This window comes from Carex rostrata, chromosome 10, assembly GCF_964058835.1.
Source record: "Carex rostrata chromosome 10, lpCarRost1.2, whole genome shotgun sequence".
Taxonomy (NCBI): Eukaryota; Viridiplantae; Streptophyta; class Magnoliopsida; order Poales; family Cyperaceae; genus Carex; species Carex rostrata.
This window is the reverse complement of record NC_135927.1, coordinates 7451538-7469639: the sequence shown is the minus strand read 5'-3', so window position 1 is coordinate 7469639 and position 18102 is coordinate 7451538. Positions and strand designations below refer to the sequence as shown.

General features: G+C 31.8%; 1 protein-coding gene and 1 long non-coding RNA gene across 2 annotated transcripts; one reads left to right on the top strand and one right to left on the bottom strand.

Annotated features, from left to right (window-relative positions):
• Nucleotides 1–4555: 4555 nt before the first annotated feature.
• On the top strand, nt 4556–8672 carry LOC144560223 (anthocyanidin-3-O-glucoside rhamnosyltransferase-like). Its single transcript, XM_078309393.1, has 2 exons — nt 4556–4991; nt 7432–8672. The coding sequence occupies exons 1-2, from the start codon at nt 4556–4558 to the stop codon at nt 8454–8456; spliced, it is 1461 nt and encodes a 486-aa protein (XP_078165519.1). The 3' UTR covers nt 8457–8672.
• Nucleotides 8673–16291: 7619 nt separating this feature from the next.
• Nucleotides 16292–17877, bottom strand: LOC144561096 (uncharacterized). The gene is made up of 4 exons (XR_013513581.1): nt 17835–17877; nt 17592–17657; nt 17178–17252; nt 16292–16540 (listed from the first exon to the last, which is right to left on the bottom strand). It is a non-coding gene; the product is annotated as an uncharacterized LOC144561096 (long non-coding RNA).
• Nucleotides 17878–18102: the final 225 nt, after the last annotated feature.

The following is an 18102-nucleotide window of genomic DNA, read 5'->3' as shown; positions in this document are numbered from 1 at the left end:
TCTTGTTGAGCATATATTTATACATTGCAATGCAAGTATTCATACCTAAGATACTTAACATATTTATAAAATAATTGGATGCAAGTATGGATGCCTATGCGAGCAAATATTAATATATTAAATATCAAGTATTTATATGTAAAATATCAAGCAACCAAAATAACAGAAAACATAATCAAACATAGTAGATTTTATCAAATTCAAGTGTTTATACCTAGTAGATTTTATCAAATTCAGAAAATAAATATAATCAAACATTTTGCATTCCAAAAATACAAAAACTTTTATTTCATGAATAACAGAAAACTGATAAATTTAATTAGCATCTCATTATATTACACGTTTTTTTATAAACCATTCACTGTGTACTAATATAAGGAAGTAAATTAAAAAAATTACTAATTTTTTTAGTAAATATTAGCTCTTGTTGAATATAAGAATTGAAAGGACTTTTCTGTAAAATTCCAAAAGCTGCCATTTTGGTTCCTCAAATTGCTCTGACGAATTGATCTCTTATCATTTTCAATCTAGGTCCAAATACGTTTTATATTCTCTCTAAATGATCTCAAGATCTCTCGCCATGAGTTTGTGACAGTGCTTCGTTGCCTCTGTATGGATCCGTCAATCAACGAGGTCTCCTCCATCTTCGCGATTGAAGATGGCGAGGGGTGCATAACCATAGTGGATCTCACAAGATCTACAAGTCTGATGAGGAAGAAGAACCCAAAGAGACATTCAAGATTATCGACGTGAATGGAGATGGTAAGGTCACGACTGAGGAGCTTTTAGAGGTTTTTCTCGTCATAGAAAATGCTTGTATGATAGAAGATTGTTGGAGGATAATAGGTGTATTTTTTGTTTTTCATTGGACTGGAAGGGATTGGAAGAGACGAGGTTAGGCAGTTTAATTAGTTAGAGTGATCTGTTAGACAGTTAATTGATGAGTTGGGAGATAAATGGGGGAAATAGGATGGATAAAAAAATATTTTTCCCTTTTTTTATGCTGAATAGGGGTCAAATTTACAATACTCGTAACATTTTACTCTAAACTATATATAAAATTAGCATACTGCTAATGCGCTTCCATTAGTATATTAATAATATGCTTCCGGTCTCTAAAATCTATTAAATTAACATCAAATGAAAAATCCGAACCCTTCAAACCAATCTCCTTAACGAGAGCTTCGTTTTCATATACAAATTTTTTATTTTCAAATTTTTTTACTATCAAGTCAAGTGGTCAAAAAAATGAACAAAATAGTGTATTAAAATGCACACAACATCCTTCATATTTTGACCGCTTGACTTGATATAGTAAATAAATTTGAAAATTAAATTATTTTATATGGGAACAAAGCTCTAGTTAAGGACATTGGTTTGAACGATTTAGATTTGTCGTTTGAAACAGATTCGATAGATTTTGAAGGCCAGAAGTATATTGTTAATATACTAGAGGAAACGTGATAGCCGTACTCTAGTAAATTTTATAGAAATGCACAAATTTTGAAAATTAATAGAGGTCAATTTACCCTCATTCACGACACATGACTTCACCCCTGATATTTAAAAAAAAACAGTAAGAAGCACTTCAAGTTTAGGATAACACACATATGAATGAACCGTACCAATTGATCATAATCAAAATGAAATGGGAAATACAAAACAATAATGACTATTTCTATCATATAAATTGTATGCAAATTAACCAAAATTTTGTCAATTGGTTGATCAATAACAATTAGGACTTAATCAATATTTGGGATTTACTGGTTTAGTACAAAACTTCATAAGGAAATTTTAAAAGTTTATAAAAACTAGCAATTAAAGAATCAAAAACAAATATCATACATAATTTGAAAAAATTTACACAAACAAATATAAAGGTTATTATTTATTAATAAATCAAAATTGCATACAGATACATATATAAAAATTTAAACAAATTTAACAAACAACAAATTGTCATAAAAAAATATATATTGGTTATTGAATTGTTGGGAAAAATAAAGTGAACGAACAGTCATTCGCAAATTTGATCTAATAAATATTGATCTTCGTGGCTCATTAGCCCCTTTAATTTGCAAATGGTTTAAAAACCTCAAAGGTCAAATATTTACTCTTTTCTTGGATGACTTTCGTTGCTCGTAAGTCCCTTTAATTTTCAAAGGGGTTAAAAAACTTCAAAGGTCAAATAGGAAGAAGGGTAGAGCTCAACTATTTAAGTGCTCTTGCGGAATGACATCCACTTCCTCCACCCAGATCAATTCATGATCTATATATGATATGGCCTTCTCCTTTACGGATGTAAAACAAACAAGCAATTCACAAGTAAAGTCGAGATTTAGTTCATCATGATGGCAACCAAAACAAATGTTGAACTAAATCTCTACACCATGAGATAATTAAGAGAGAAAAGTGAATATGATGGATAAGATCCTAAGAAAAAAAATGAAGAGACAAGGGTGAAGCGGCAGGACTGAAATTGGATTTAAGGGGCCGAAGGTGAAAAGACGCGCATAGCGAGCGGGTGTCCCTTCAAGAAATTAATTTTAAGTAAGATTGGTTGAAAAAGCAAGAACAAATACTACATGTTTTAAAAGTACAAATCCGTTTTTGAATATTGATGCTAATAACTAACCGTGTACGATTTTATAAGACCATGCACGGTTAAGTATTAACAAACTGTGTAAAAAAATTGATGACTTTATTATACGATTAGGTTTTAAATGAGCATGTAGGTAGGTATGAGTTTTCTTTGCGTGAACGCCTCCTATTTTATATTGTTAATGTAGAAATTTTTTGCATCCGTGTATGATATGTGTTGTATGATTGGGTTTTATACACTAGTGTAGATCGAATCAACAGTTTGGATACAATATTGTTTAAATTCATTCATATAAATTTAGTAATTAAATTCACAAAGAACTTGGTAACTGAATTGTTATATAGTTCTACTCTTATATTAATACACGTTAAAATGGAGAAAAACACACTAATGAATAGATTTTATGGCTTTTGCGGGTCAACTGACATCTACCCACTATATAAAATATTTAGATGCGCGGGATGCATGGAATAACTTATATGTAGAGGCACAGCTGGTTGTTAGGTATTACGATGCGTGGAACATGGGATAATGGCAACCCAATAAAAGCATCTAGTCGTCTTCTTGGGAAAAGTTAAAAAATATATATACTGAGTCGCCCTTGAAAAGGATAAAATTTGCTATAGTGATGAGCTAATAAAATATTTAAAAGTTTAAAGAGTTGACTTTCGTCCTTAGATGAGCTCGAACCTCAAATTTGATTGCAATAAATTAAAAATTTTGTTTAATTTATTTCAAAATTTTATTAGGATGTTGTCATATTTATTTTCTATCAGAGGGTTCACCAGTTCCAATTTTTTTTTTCTCTTCTTACTGATAGCTTTTTTGGTTCTTATTTTATTAATAGAGGTGTCAATGATATATCCTTTTTATCCTTTATCCGACCCTGCCGTACTTTAATTGATAAGGCAGATACTGGTAAGTTTTGTTTTTCGTTAACTTATTCGGTTTATGGGTAAAAAAAGTTATTAGCTTAATTATTTTATTGAGTAAGATATATAAGAGCTATTTCGTATCCATTACCTATAAAAGTAATTGATAAATATAAATTATATATGATAATTTTTTAGTTGAGCATATAATTATATAATTTTATTATTATTAGATTGATTTAGACAACTTTTTATAGATTTTTTTTAATTTATGATAAATAATTTGATTCATCTAATAACTTAGGAGAAAATTGATTCCTACAACATATTACATTATTTTATTTCACTAACAATTTATTTAATTTAAAATAATAGAGTCAAACATTACAAATAGAAGAGAAAATTAATTTTTTTAATATATTGTCGTACGTACTTTATATATATTGTTTAAAGAAAATTATATATACTATCAATTTATTCAATAATTATTGTATTTTGTTTGTTGTCCATTATCTTAACGGGTGAAGATCGAGTATGTATATGTCATAATATATAACGGGTAAGAGTGCAAGACGAATGAGACTAATTTTATATGGGTATATAATTATAAAAATGTCTCCATCCGATTCGTCATGATTAACCCCCCTAATATAAGATATATATCATTGTTCCCAAATAATAATAGTTTTTACTCAACAGCAACCCCATTATAAAAAATTATCCATGTTCTCCGTGGCATAGCACCAACTATAATAAGTATTAATTGCATTGTAGGTTATTGTCCGAAAGGTTTTGAACTTGGCTTCATTCAAAGTCTGGCCTAGATCGTTTGATCTGTGTTGAAGTTCGTGTAGATAGTTTAGATTCACAGAGTTGTTTAAATTTGTGAATGCTAAATGCATCTATACGAATCTTAATGGATCAAACGAATATCTGAGCTTTGGACAAGATTTCCCCAAAGATATTTAAACAAACCCCAATAGTAGCTAGGCTTTTGAGTTTCGACTTCTATTCTCTTTCCTTGCTCTTTAAATATCAAAACAGAAAATAGCTCCATCTTGTAGAGGAATTTTTCCAAATGGAAAATACAACCTCTCCTGCTGTTGCGAATGCTCCTTCCACCTATGAATCCACCATGCATATTATGATGTTTCCATGGCTAGCATTTGGTCATATCAGCCCGTTCGTCCAGTTGGCCCGCAAGATCATCGCAGTTGGTGGCAATAGTATACAAGTGACCTTTCTCATAACCAAAGGAAATGTTCCACGTGTCACGACACTCCTCCCCTCCACCCCGCTCATCTCTATACAGCCATTAGAGCTCCCCCATGTCTCTGGTCTCTCTCCTGGGGCTGAGAGCACTGCTGAGGTAACACCTGATGGCGCTGAGCTGCTAAAGATGGCTTTGGACATGACAAAGCCTCATGTTGAAGATATTTTGGTGCGTAATAGGCCAGATATAGTCATATTCGACTTTGAACAAGCGTGGTTGCCATCCCTTGCTAAGCCTCTCGGTATGGTTAAACTTATTTTACTTCACTAGCTTGATGAAATAATTATTTCTGTTTCTCTATCTTCTGTAAAATGTTGATGTTTTTCTTTTATCAAAGAAAATATACAAGGATCTTCTTCTACTAGCTTACAAAAATAAATTACATCTGTTACAAATATAATACAATGATCAAGGAGCACCAGAGATTATAACTTCAATTTTTTAGTATTTTCATGTGTGAGAGGTTTTCGATTTGGGTAAATGAGCGACCTATATAATTTGAAAGGATCTTATATCTGTCAATTGCTGCAATTTAACTAAAACTGCATATTGAAAACTTTAAACATTATGAGCATGGTTCCGAAACTCGGAATCGGAATCGGAATCGGATACTTGACTGTGAAATCGGAATCGGAAGAATTGGTCAGAATCGGTTGAATCAGATCGGAAACTCGGATTTTTTTAGCAAAAACTTGTTTTGTACTTCAAAAAATAATTTGCTAAAAAATTATGTTAAAACAAAAGTTACACTAAAATAATTCACTATTAGAACCATTCTCAAAATTTCCATTCTATGGTAATTAACTATTTAAATATTAATATCCCTTATAATAATTAAATTTGGATGGATAACAATAAAATTTGTATGTAATCACTTATAAATTAAAATTTATCTGATTTTAAAATGAAATAGACTATTCCGTAAGATAATAAAAAAAATAATATTCACAAAAGTGAAATAAAATATATAATTTATATTCTATATTTTTATAACAATCAAACTCATAGGCTGTAGCATTATATTGGGACTTTTGACAATAAAAATACACCCACAAATTAATAATTTAAAAATGTACTAAATTTGATATTTTGCACCGGTATTTACTTGACGAGAAATATTTAGCATAATATTTCAAGTCAAATGAATGATTGATAAAATCAGCCATTTAAAGAGGTCCACGTGGAACCCCCTCAATGGGAGTTATATAAAGGCACGGATTGAGACAAGGTGTGGTTCTTGTGCACAATCTTAGCCGTTGATCTAGTTTGGGTGAATGGTCAATGGCTCTCAGTGAATTTTTTTTTTTTTTTAACCTTTACTAGCCTACAACTGTAGTCTTGGAAGTTGAAACCGGGTAATAAATGTCATGAATTTTTGAATCAAAAAAAAAAAAATAAATGTCATGAATTTTAGTTTTGTGATCCCGGTGTGCATAAACCTATTAATGCATTGATATCTAGAAACAGGAAATTTATACACCATGTCTATTTATAATATTTGTCAATTAGTCTTTCTTTTTCAAAGTTCAAAACACGGCTTGGAACTTTCTTCAGAAAAAAACGAAAATGGCGTGAACTTCCTCCCGAAAAAAAAAAAAACAGCTTGGAACTTTTCGGCACGGCTGAACTCGGATGACTTGGACCAAAACTCGGGTGACTCGGATAAGAAATCGGCTAACTCGGCCGAGTCAAGCACTATTCATCCGAGTTTTGCCGAAAAAATCGCACGAGCGAGAAACTTGGGTGAAAATCGGATCGGACACGGCCGATTCTGAGTCAACTCGGAATCGGCTGATTTCTGGAACCATGATTATGAGAAGACTATTTCAGTAAACAGGAACTTTTATTCTACATAAGCTGGAAGATTTAAGTTTCTCTTATTGTAATATATAGTAATCTCTGTTGAAACCTAAATTTTAAAATTTCAAATTAAAATTTTTCCTTTTTAATATCTGAGTATGACCCTCTATTGAATGACAAATGCGCACAAATAAGTTCGGTCTGATGCCTGGTCAGAGTCAGCCAATCCATGCCAAAATCCGTGCAGACCTAGTGTGCACAAATAATGATGTGAATCGAACGGCGTTGAGCGGGGAACAGACCGAATTGTTGTTATGATATCACCATTATATTTTGTATCACCATTTGATGAGTTTACTTGATTAATTTGTACTTTTGAAGTATCTGTAATATTTAGAAATCTAAGGGTTAATCTGAAATTTAAATTTATTTATATACTTCCATTTGGGTGTCCATCTGGGGACCCTTAGTTTTACGAGTTGACAAAAGATCTTTAATGGATCTTTAAAAGATCCCATGTTAAAAATTCAAATAATTGAGGATCTAATATTGGTATTTAAAGGTGAGAAACTTCTTCCCTATCTTTATTTCCTTAGAAATAAAATAATTTGATGATTATGTACAATTTTTTCCTTCAAATGAAGCGTCGATCCAAAAATAAAGGGAAGCTCTTTTGCTGCTACTATTTTAACATCTCTTTTGGCATGTAAATGGTTTAGTTGCTCCAATGGTAAGGCATTAGGACCAAGTCATAGATTCAACCTGCAATGAGAACCAAATATGGATTTCATTTTTGTGAATCTTTATCTTTTAAGAAAACACTAACTACTTGTTCAACAATATCTAATTAAGGATTTTTAATTTTTTGTTATGTGCTATAGGTATTAAAACACTCTTTTTTTCCGTCTTTTCTGCTGTTACTATGACCTACCTCGGTGCTGTCTCTCGTCAGCTCCATGGATCAAACCCAACAATACAAGACTTGATGAAGGCACCAGCCGGGTTCCCTGCTTCATCCCCTATCCAATCTGTTCCTGCTTATAAGGCCACAGACTTCCTCTATCTATTTAAGAGTTTTTACGGTCAACCTTCTGTTTTTAATCGGATAATGAAATGTAGAGATGATTGTGATGGATCAATTGCCAAGACATGCATGGAGATGGAAGGAAAATATATAGAGTTTTATGAGTCGCAACAGGGAAAATTGCTATTGGCCGGACCGGTTGTTCCAGAGACACCTCAAGGAGACCTTGATAAGCTCTGGGCCAATTGGCTTGCCGAATTCCCAGAGAAATCTGTCGTATTTTGTTCATTCGGAAGCGAAACATTTTTGACTGATGAAGCTGTCGAGGAGTTACTTCTAGGGCTTGAAGTAACTGGGTTTCCATTTTTGGTAGTACTCAACTTCCCATGGGAAGAAAAGGAAGAGGAAGACAAAGAGATACTCAATAGGAAACTTCCAAAGGGCTTCAAAGAGAGAGTGAAAGGAAGGGGAATCGTGCATTGCGGGTGGGTGCAACAACAGCATATACTGCAGCATAAGAGTGTCGGGTGTTTTGTGTGCCATGCGGGGTTCAGCTCTGTGATGGAGGGGCTGATTGCGGACTGTCAGATCGTAATGCTGTCACAGAAGGGGGACCAATTCTTAAATTCTGTGTTGTTTGAAAAGGAGTTGCAAGTAGGTGTCGAGGTTGAAAGGAATGAGGCGGATGGATCATTCCGTAGGGAGACAATCAGTGAAGCTATCAGAACAGTGATGGCCAAAGACGACAGTCAAAGTAAGGAGATGAGACAAAACCAGAAAAAATGGAAGGAGTTTCTAATGAATGAGGAGCTGCAAGACAAATTCATGGTGGAGTTTGTCAAGAGATTGAGAGATCTAGTAGCTGCTCGAGAAAATAGATGAACTAAGTTACCTCATGAATGGAAACAAGGAAGAATTCAAAAGCACGAGTTGCAAAGATATATAATTAATAACCAAGACTGTACAGATATTTGGTTATGAATATTTATATATTTGTCACTTATTTTAAGTACTTCTACAGGAAAATAAGAAGAAAATCATTGTAAGCAATTTATTGTTATTGTATCTTTTTTTTTTGTTTTAATACGGTGATGGAAACTCTCATTGTCTTTAATAAATTAATTATTAGATGAATGATTCTTGCAATGTGTGTTCTTTCATTTATTTCAGATTGCTGATAATTAAGGGATAACCCCAATATACTGTATGTGAAGCTTTTCAGATTGGAACTGTTTCTCTTTCCTGCACTAGACAGTTAATTTGAATATACTTAGTTGAATAGAAAGCGTTAATGCAAGGATCTAGCAAGTTGCAACTTATGCTTATAATATCCTATATTAATGGAGATGGTTCTCTAATGAAAAACTCTCCCACTACTTGGCGGATTTGTAGTAGTGAGCGAAACAAATCCCCTTAGTCATCGTAACCCTTGCACTCTTTTATTTTCTTTATTTTCCTCTGTATTATTCACTTTACCTTATCTTCTAAACCTAACCCTTTTGTTCTGTTCTGATTTTCTTGTCACAAAAATTTAACTTTGGTGTTCAACCATTGTGTACATATCTTATTTCAACTTGGGCCAGAGATGAATGTACAATGTTCTCACTTCCAAAAATTGCAGCTAAGGTGCCTGTTTTTGGATTTCAAAATTACTAATAAAAAATTAATCTATATATGGTTCCCCATCCAAAAATTGCATTTTAAAATTCTCTTTTTGTGAACCTTATTGAAAATTTTCTATTAAAAATTTAAGCATTGACTTTAAATGATTTTCTAATGTCATGTAATGTTTAGGTGTAAAATTCCAAATTAAAATAATCCCCTTTGAACCAATCCTGCCTTGAGTGTAAGGTGTATACAGAAATACATTATGGACATTGAAATTAGGGACAGAATTGGTATAGGCGATAACTAAGTAATGCAAGAACGCTTTAGTTTTTTTACTCAAAAATATAAATGTTGGTAAAAATAGAAGCAAACTAACAGTTTCTATATATATCCACACTCATAGAACTAATGTTCAAGACAAAATTGAACAAAATTGTGTCCAGTCTGAACTGTACATCAATTTTGTGAGCTGTAGGACTGATTAATTTCTTATTTTTGTAGTAAATTTATGGGGATTTTGATGGGAAATTCCATCAATTTTGCTCCTTCTGGTACTTTGTTTGTGCCCCGATCTTATAGCCTATTCGGATCTCATCAAATTGTATTTGGTTCAGTTCAAGTCATGTCATATGGACATCAGACCACTATGGGTTTTGGAACATAGGTTCATGTCATTCTGGTTTGGTTTTCAGGCTGAATCTTGTAATAAGTAATAAAGAATTACAGTGTTGAATCTTGTAATATGTAGTATGGTACAGAAGTTTTGTAGTTGAATAGTATGATTGAGTGGTGCAGAATACAGAGTTCTGTACTGTACAGTGTCGTAAAAAATTTACTCGAATATAGGAAAGCATGTCCTCTGTAATTGGCAATTGCTATTTCTCACATGAAAGCTCAAATTTCAGTATTGGCTACATTTAAGTAGAATCTTAACGTGGATTTGATTTCTGTTTCGTCCATTATCACATAAAATCTTGAAGTACTTTTAATCCGAGTTTAGCTTACTACTAGGCTCATGACTAAAAAGAAGTCTTTTTTCGGGTGGGGCTTTCTATTGGGCTCTATTGAATGAATTTTACGACAAAAATTAGAGCATGGTTTTCTTATTGTGGGCAATGTCGTGGCTTTTATATAAATCTCTCTATAGTTAAATAGATCTGTGATATTTTTGAAAGAAAACACCAGAAAAGCACATCCTGGAAGTGTGATTTAATTCTTGTTCGAAGAATCAACGGTCACAACTGAAATTAGGTAAAGTTCTGGCATGAAAAGTTAGTTGCCTGAGTACTTGGTTATTGATATAGGCACTAGTACAGAAAATGCGACCATACACGATATATCAAACATAGATGTGAAAAATTTTCAAATTAACAATGTGTAATGAGAGGAGGCACTTGCGTGGAAAACTCTCCAATATACTAACACCGTCCATTAGTACTGAAACGTCCATTGCTTAGTGGGAAAACAAACTTTTGTGTCATTATAGCATTTATTTTATCCTACTTTGATATTAATATGGAAAGAAAATATTTCATGAATTTAATATGGAAGAGCTTGTTGCCTGACCAAATAACTTCATTGCCTTTCCATGTGAAAGCCAAGTTTTTTGTTGATAGCAATGGAGAGATGTTTTCATATTTTTCATTTACGACTAATTATTGCAAGAGAATTATGGGTATCAGGATATGCACAATAATACTTAACACATGAACACTATAAGATTTATGGTAACTATTTACTCATATTTAAACAATCAATACAAATGATGCATCTTGTTGAGAATAAAGATAAATAAACTAAATATAAATTATTAATTATGAAAATATACTCAAAAGGTTTCTCCCGGATATGAATGATGTAATTTGAGTGCTGAAGTATTCCTCAATTAGTAAAAATGCTAAAGTAAAATGAAAATATTACATTTATTTGACTGAATATTAATATTAAGCAAACAAAAAATTCAGACATCTATGTCAAAATTAACAAAATAAGAGATATTACGTGGTCCCAAGGAATCTTCATTGATGTGTGTTGTCATTCTAGGGTGAAAAAACAGCTACCCTCGAAATTCAATCTTTACAATTGAATTTAGTAATTCATCTAAACAACACATGTAATAGACATTTGCGCTCTACTTTGACCGGAATTTTGTTATTGTAGGAAAGAATAACCAAGTTAGTGCTATTGTTATGTACATAGACAAATCAATTAATCAATTCATATTAGGGAAAATATTGGCAAGGAAGGACTTGACTAGCTAAGGAGTTGATTTTAACAGATCTTGTCAATTTATAGTATAAAATAATGAAGATGGAAGACATCAAGCAACACTGCAACTTCTATTGCTATTAACAGTTTGTAGAGTTTTTGGGAGCACAATGAGGAGTGAATTGATGATTCTATATTTGTTTTTCAGTGTTATGTTGATTAATGTTTCCCCTTGTACATGTCCTGATTACATTCCCATCATCGCCACAAAAGAAAAAGGTAAATGCTAACTCTCATTCTGAGTGACTTAAAAATATGTACAACAAAAACTAAGCTTCATATTCCAGACCACAGTAATAATCCATATTATGATATTTTAAAAACCAATAGAAAAACCATGTCTCTCCATTACAAATTTAGATTGATTCAATTTTACAAAACGCCTTCTAACTTTTGTTATTATATATATAATGAATAAAAAATATATCATTTAATCATGTTAGGACTCACAGTCATATATAGCTTCAAATGGTCAAGTGAGCTGCCCATGTTTTCTTGAGATGAGTTAATAGAAATATCGAGTAAAGTCTGATTGTTGCTTTATTAATTTGCACGTGAATAACCTTGGGATTTTTGTATTGTTTAATAATACCACACGATATTGATATATTCTCTCAACTTCTGCACAAATCCAATGCCTACTCATGGAAGACCTCCAATTCTAAACCTAATGGACCTTACGATTGCTGAGGAAAAAGATGTTGTGGTGAGAGGTACCACTAGCAATGCTGGTTCTTAAAGAATGATGGAGATTTCAGGAATCTAATAGCAACAATTAATAGTGATTTATTATGTAATTACCTACTTTAATTAAAGCAAATGAAGAGGCAACATACATATGGATTCAGTTTCTCATTTTACAGATTGCATTATTTTTCTTTCGTAGTATATTAAAGAAGTAATTGTAGAAAAATATACTTTACTCTTACTATAAAGTATAATAATGCTATAATCATCCAATGAATGTATTTTATTGTAGGAATTACATCCTAATGTTGCACTATGTTCTGGAAATTTTCTAACTTATATATCATAGAAACATATTACCCCAATTAAAGTTATTGTACAAAAGATCACATCAAACTTAATGGTGTTGTGTTAGATATATATATATAGGGTCTGTCTAAATTGCTGCTGGCAGCATTTCGGCAGAGGTGCTGCCGGGGCTATATTTAGTCGTGTGATGTCCAAACAATAAATCCAAACCGTTAGATGTTTAATCTATATTATAATCTACTTGGAGACCAAATTTTACATTTTTTGGAATTTTTTTACTATATATTAAGCTGGTTTGAAAACAACTGATTTCAGTAAATTTCTGCAGCATTGAAATCAGCGGTTTTCAAACCAGCTTAATATATAGTAAAAAAATTCCAAAAAATGTAAAATTTGGTCTCCAAGTAGATTATAATATATATTAAACATCTAACGGTGTAGATTTGTCGTTTGAACATCAAAAAATAGAAAAAACAGTGGCAGCACCGCCGGCAGCAAATTAGCCACAGCCTATATATATATATATAGAGAGAGAGAGAGATGGGCTACGGTGAGTTGCAAAGTAAAGCGACTATTGTACTTCACGCTCATATTTTACGATTTTTAAGTTCAAAACGTCGATCCGAACCGTTCATCTTGTTCTCCATATTGAAATGTGCTTGGAGACCAAATTTTACATTTTTTGGAATTTTTTTACTATTTATTAAGCAATTTTGAAAGTCGCTGATCTGATGGTCCAGAAAATTTTACTGTTTTTTACTGTTCACAGCAAAACAGCAATTTTCAAAAATGCTTAATAAATAGTAAAAAAATTCCAAAAAATATAAAATTTGGTCTCCAAGCACATTTCAATATGGATTAAACATCTAACGGTTCGGATCGGTCGTTTGGACTTTCAAAATAAAAATACGGCGTGAAGTAGAAATGCGTTTTACTTCGCAACTCACCGTAGCCCACCTCATATATATATATATATATATATATATACAGAGAGAGAGAGAGAGAGAGGGTTGGGCTACGGTACTTCGCGAAGTAAAGAGAATGTTTTACTTCACGTCTATATCTTCAATTACAAAGTTCAAAACATCGATTACATTTTTTGAAAATTTTTTACTATTTCTTTAAAAAATTTAAAAATCGCTATTTTTCAGAAAATTCTGGACCATCCAAAACAGCGATTTTCAAAAATTCTAAAGAAATAGTCAAAAAAATTTCAAAAAATGTAAAATTTGGTATCCAAACACAATTTAATATGGAGATCAACTTGAATGATTCGGATCGACGTTTTGAACTTTAAAATATGAGTGTGAAGTAAAACACTCACTTTACTGCGCGAAGTACTGTAGCCCAACTCTATATATGATTAATATGAATTATACAATGGTCTTGTAAACGTTTAATACGAATTATATGATTAAACTTGATATAATCACTTATTTGTTTCAAGCATTTTAAATAAAATATAATCCATGATTAGAATGAATATAATTTATGAATTAATTTTTTTTATTAAGTACGTAGGTAAATAGATAATTAGAAATAAACAATTTTGATTCAAGCCTTAATTATCATTCATTACTTAGTTTGAGTTTGATATGTGTTGTACTTCCTAAAAATAACAATGAGAGTGTTATTTTAAATGTTTAAATTGCATTGCTCAGTGCAAAGAGAAACTTTCGAGTCATCATAACATTTATTTTATCCAAGTTTGATACCTACATAGTTTGTTTAAAATTAATATAGAAATAAAATATTTCATGAATTTAATATGTAAGAGCTCGTTGCCTGACCGTGTTCTGTTATCAATGGATCACTTCATTGCTTATCCATGCGAAAGCCAAAATTCTTGTTGATGGCAGTGGAGAGTTGTTTTAATACTTTCCATCTATCACTAATTATTGCAAGAGAGTTATGGGTGTCATTGTGTGCACAATAATACATAACACATGATCCCTATAAGATTTATGCATCAATACAAATGGTGAATCTTGTTGAGAATAGAGATAAATAAACTAAATATATATTATAAAATATAAATTATAAATTATGAAAATATACTCGAAAAGTTACTCTCAGATATGAATGATGTAATTTACGTGCTAAAAATAACATTCCTCAATTAGTAAAAACACTAAAGTAAATTGAAAATATTATATTTATTTCACTGAATGTTGATAATAAGGAAACAAAAAATTAAGATATTTATCTCAAAAAGTAACAAAATGAGAGATAGTACGTGGTTCAAAAGAGAACTTCGTTGATAGGTTTTGCCATTCTTGGATGAAAAGACAGCTACGCTCGAAATTCACACTTCACTGTTGATTTTAGTAAATCAGCTAAACTTTTGTGTTGTTAGTAAATTCAAACTTTACAATGACCGGAATGTAGTTATTGTAGAAAAAATTAACCAAGTTAGACATCAAGTAGCGCTGCTATTGCTATTTCTATTAGTAGCTTGTAGAATTTTTAAGAGCATAATGAGGAGTGAATTGATGATTCTATGTTTGCTTTTCAGTGTTATGTTGATTACTGTTGCCCCTCGTCCTGATTACGTTCCCATGATGGCCCCCAAAGCAAAAGGTAAATGTTAACTCTCATTTTGAGTGACTTAAAAATCATGTACAATAAAAACTAAGCTTCATCTCCCACACCACATAACAATCCATATTTTGATATTTTGAAAACAAATAGAAAAGCTATGTCTCTCCATCACAAATATAGGTTTTTGTTTTTGAAGCAAAGGAAAAAGAACTAACAAAAAAAACAATAAGTTTGGGGGAAAGAAACTGTGTTACAGCTGCTTTTGGATATTTAAAGTTTAGTTTGATTCAATTTTTATTCCAACAAAATTATATTATTCATACTAGTACAAATTTGAAAATACTAAATGTTACATCTATGGAAAATCAGATTTTGCTTTTTTCATATCAACACTCTATCTAATAATCAATTCGAATAATATTTATTTATTGAGAGTTGCATAAAATTAACAATTTTTCTATATTAGCCTAATTAATATTTCTTCTGCACTATTTAACATATTAATCTGAATAGTTTTATACTTCATTAGTCCTTCAACGTTCCAAACACGTTGTCAGTTAGATTAGTAGATTAATACTAACTACTAAACACACTACCAGATGAAAGAAATGTGGTTGTAATACACTACTAGAATCTGCACTTTTTCTGAGGGTCAAAATATGGCTTTTTCCATCGGCGTACTCATAGAAAAAGCCCAAAAAGCGTCATTTCCGTGCGCCACCCTCAGAAATACTACCGTCAAAAATACCCTTGATGGAAATACCATTTTCCTGACTTTTTCCATCGGTTACCTTTGGAAATACTACTTTCTGACTTTTTCCGTGAGCCCCCCGACAGAAATACTACCGTCAGAAATACTTTGGCATCAAGCCCATGACTTTATTATTTCTGAGGGCAAAGTGTGTGGGTCCCACTGTATTATTTCTGAGGGCAAGACGTGTGGGTCCCAACAGGTTATTTCCAAGGTTATCTCATGTGGGACCCAGCATAGTATTTCTGAGAGCAAAGTGTGTGGGTCCCAACAGGTTATTTCCAAGGGCATCATATATGGGACCCACAGTAGTATTTCTAAGAGCAAAATGTGTGGGACCCACCGTATTATTTCCAAAAGCAAATTGTATTTATTTTTCCGTGGATATACCCACGAAAATAACTTAAATGACATTATACATGTAAGCTCTCATCTACAATTCTCCCTGTACCAATCAGGTACAATCCTCCCTGTACCAACCAGGTACTGTATTACATTCCCCACTAACACCCATTGAAACAGATAAACAAAAACACACTAATACCCATTGAAACAGATAAACAAAAACACATTTATATATAGATCTATGGAAAACATTTAATAAGCATTAACATAACAGTCTTGAAACATTGTACCAAAATATGTACAAAACAAATTACAAAATCAGAACTGTATTGCACTTGCATTTCTAGCTATACCTAAATATGCCCACCAGTAGTTAACCAAGTTTGTTCCCATTGTAGGCATAATGCCAGCACCATTAGCCCATTGCAGCTTCATTTGTGGGTAAAACCTTGCCATCCTGTGAATGAAAAGGAAACAATCATGTGTTATTTTTAAAATAGAAGAATGATATAAAATGTGGTAAGTCTTAAGTTATTAAAAAATGCATCTAATGAACTGTAACTTTACATTAATGTTAATTGAGCAATGTATATATATATATATATATATGAATTTCTTAGTTAGTTATATCTCACTGTATATTGAGCACATTTCTTAGTTTAGCCTAATATACACTAAATAGCATCATATGCCATACCTAGAGTCCATTTGTCCTATACTAAAATCTAGTATTTGGACTAGGGTTTGTTTACAAAGTCTAAGAGAACATTATCAAAATTCAAGGAAAGGATGAGAGTTCAATTCTCTGTCAAATCTAGGGTTTGTTCATGAAATAAAAAACTCAACATTTAAACCTACTTCATAGCAGGTTTTTTTTACTTTCTAGCCCACATCTTTAAGGAAAACAAAATAATGGTAACTCATTAAGTCAGAATTTTGTACCAGTCCATCAACACATAACCATTGACTCTGAATTCAAATTCTAAAATAAATAGAAGTTTATAATCATGTAAATCCATAAAAGTATAAGAAGGAATTACAATTACAATTAGCAAATATATTTATCTATAGTAAAACATCAAAGAAGGAATTACCATAGCAAGAGCATAAAGAACATTCCAGCACCAAGGCATGCACCGAAACCATAGATCCTCTCCCAGTAAATCATCCTGCTAAATTAATTACATGGATGATGTTATATATGTTGTAACGGGGACATTTTATAAGATAACAAAAAAATATTCTCAAACAAAAGGACATTTTAATAAAAAAAAATAGACCAATAAACCAGCAAAAAATAAATAAATAAAAATAAGACAAGTAAACAGCATGTCAATAAACCAGCAAAAAAGATACACTAAACACAAATAGATGCAAGAAAAAGACTTTATACCAACTTGTTAAGATTACACCAGCCAAGTCTGCCATTGTAATCATAAAACTAAAACAAAGCATTCTAATATGTGATATGATAAAGAGGTAAACGAATACAGAATGGATAAATTTACCTCATCAGTCGAACCGAACCGATTCTTCACAGATCGTAGTAATCTAAAGGACGAGTACCTCTCTCCCTACATAGATTATATATTCCTATTTAATTAATGAAATATTCAATGAGAAGGTAGATATAAAAAAAAATTTGTTTATGTATGCCTATTTGCTACTTTTCTCTTTCTAATTGTCACTAAAACAGTTTTTGGTTTGTGCATAATGTACAGCAGATAGAGAGAGAGAGAGAGGCAAGACACCTCCATGTACAGAACAACATCAACTATATGCTCCAAAAGGCGGGGACCGACAATGTCACCAGACTTCGTGACGTGACCAATCTGAAATAGGCATTCAAACCATGCCACCATTCCATCAACTACAGTAACAATATTCTTGTAAAATGTCAAAATGGAAATCATGAATTACAAAAAATAATAAAATAAACTTACCAAAAAGATGGGGATATTTGTGTCCTTTGCGAATTACAATCCGTATATCATTTCTTCAAATGAGAATTGACTGAAC

Bases quoted from the DNA above. Each gene is read 5' to 3' on its own strand.
- LOC144560223 (XM_078309393.1), top strand. From the start codon at position 4,556: ATGGAAAATACAACCTCTCCTGCTGTTGCGAATGCTCCTTCCACCTAT. The intron at 4,992-7,431 runs GTATGGTTAAAC...TATGTGCTATAG, and splicing joins ATCCCTTGCTAAGCCTCTCG to GTATTAAAACACTCTTTTTT.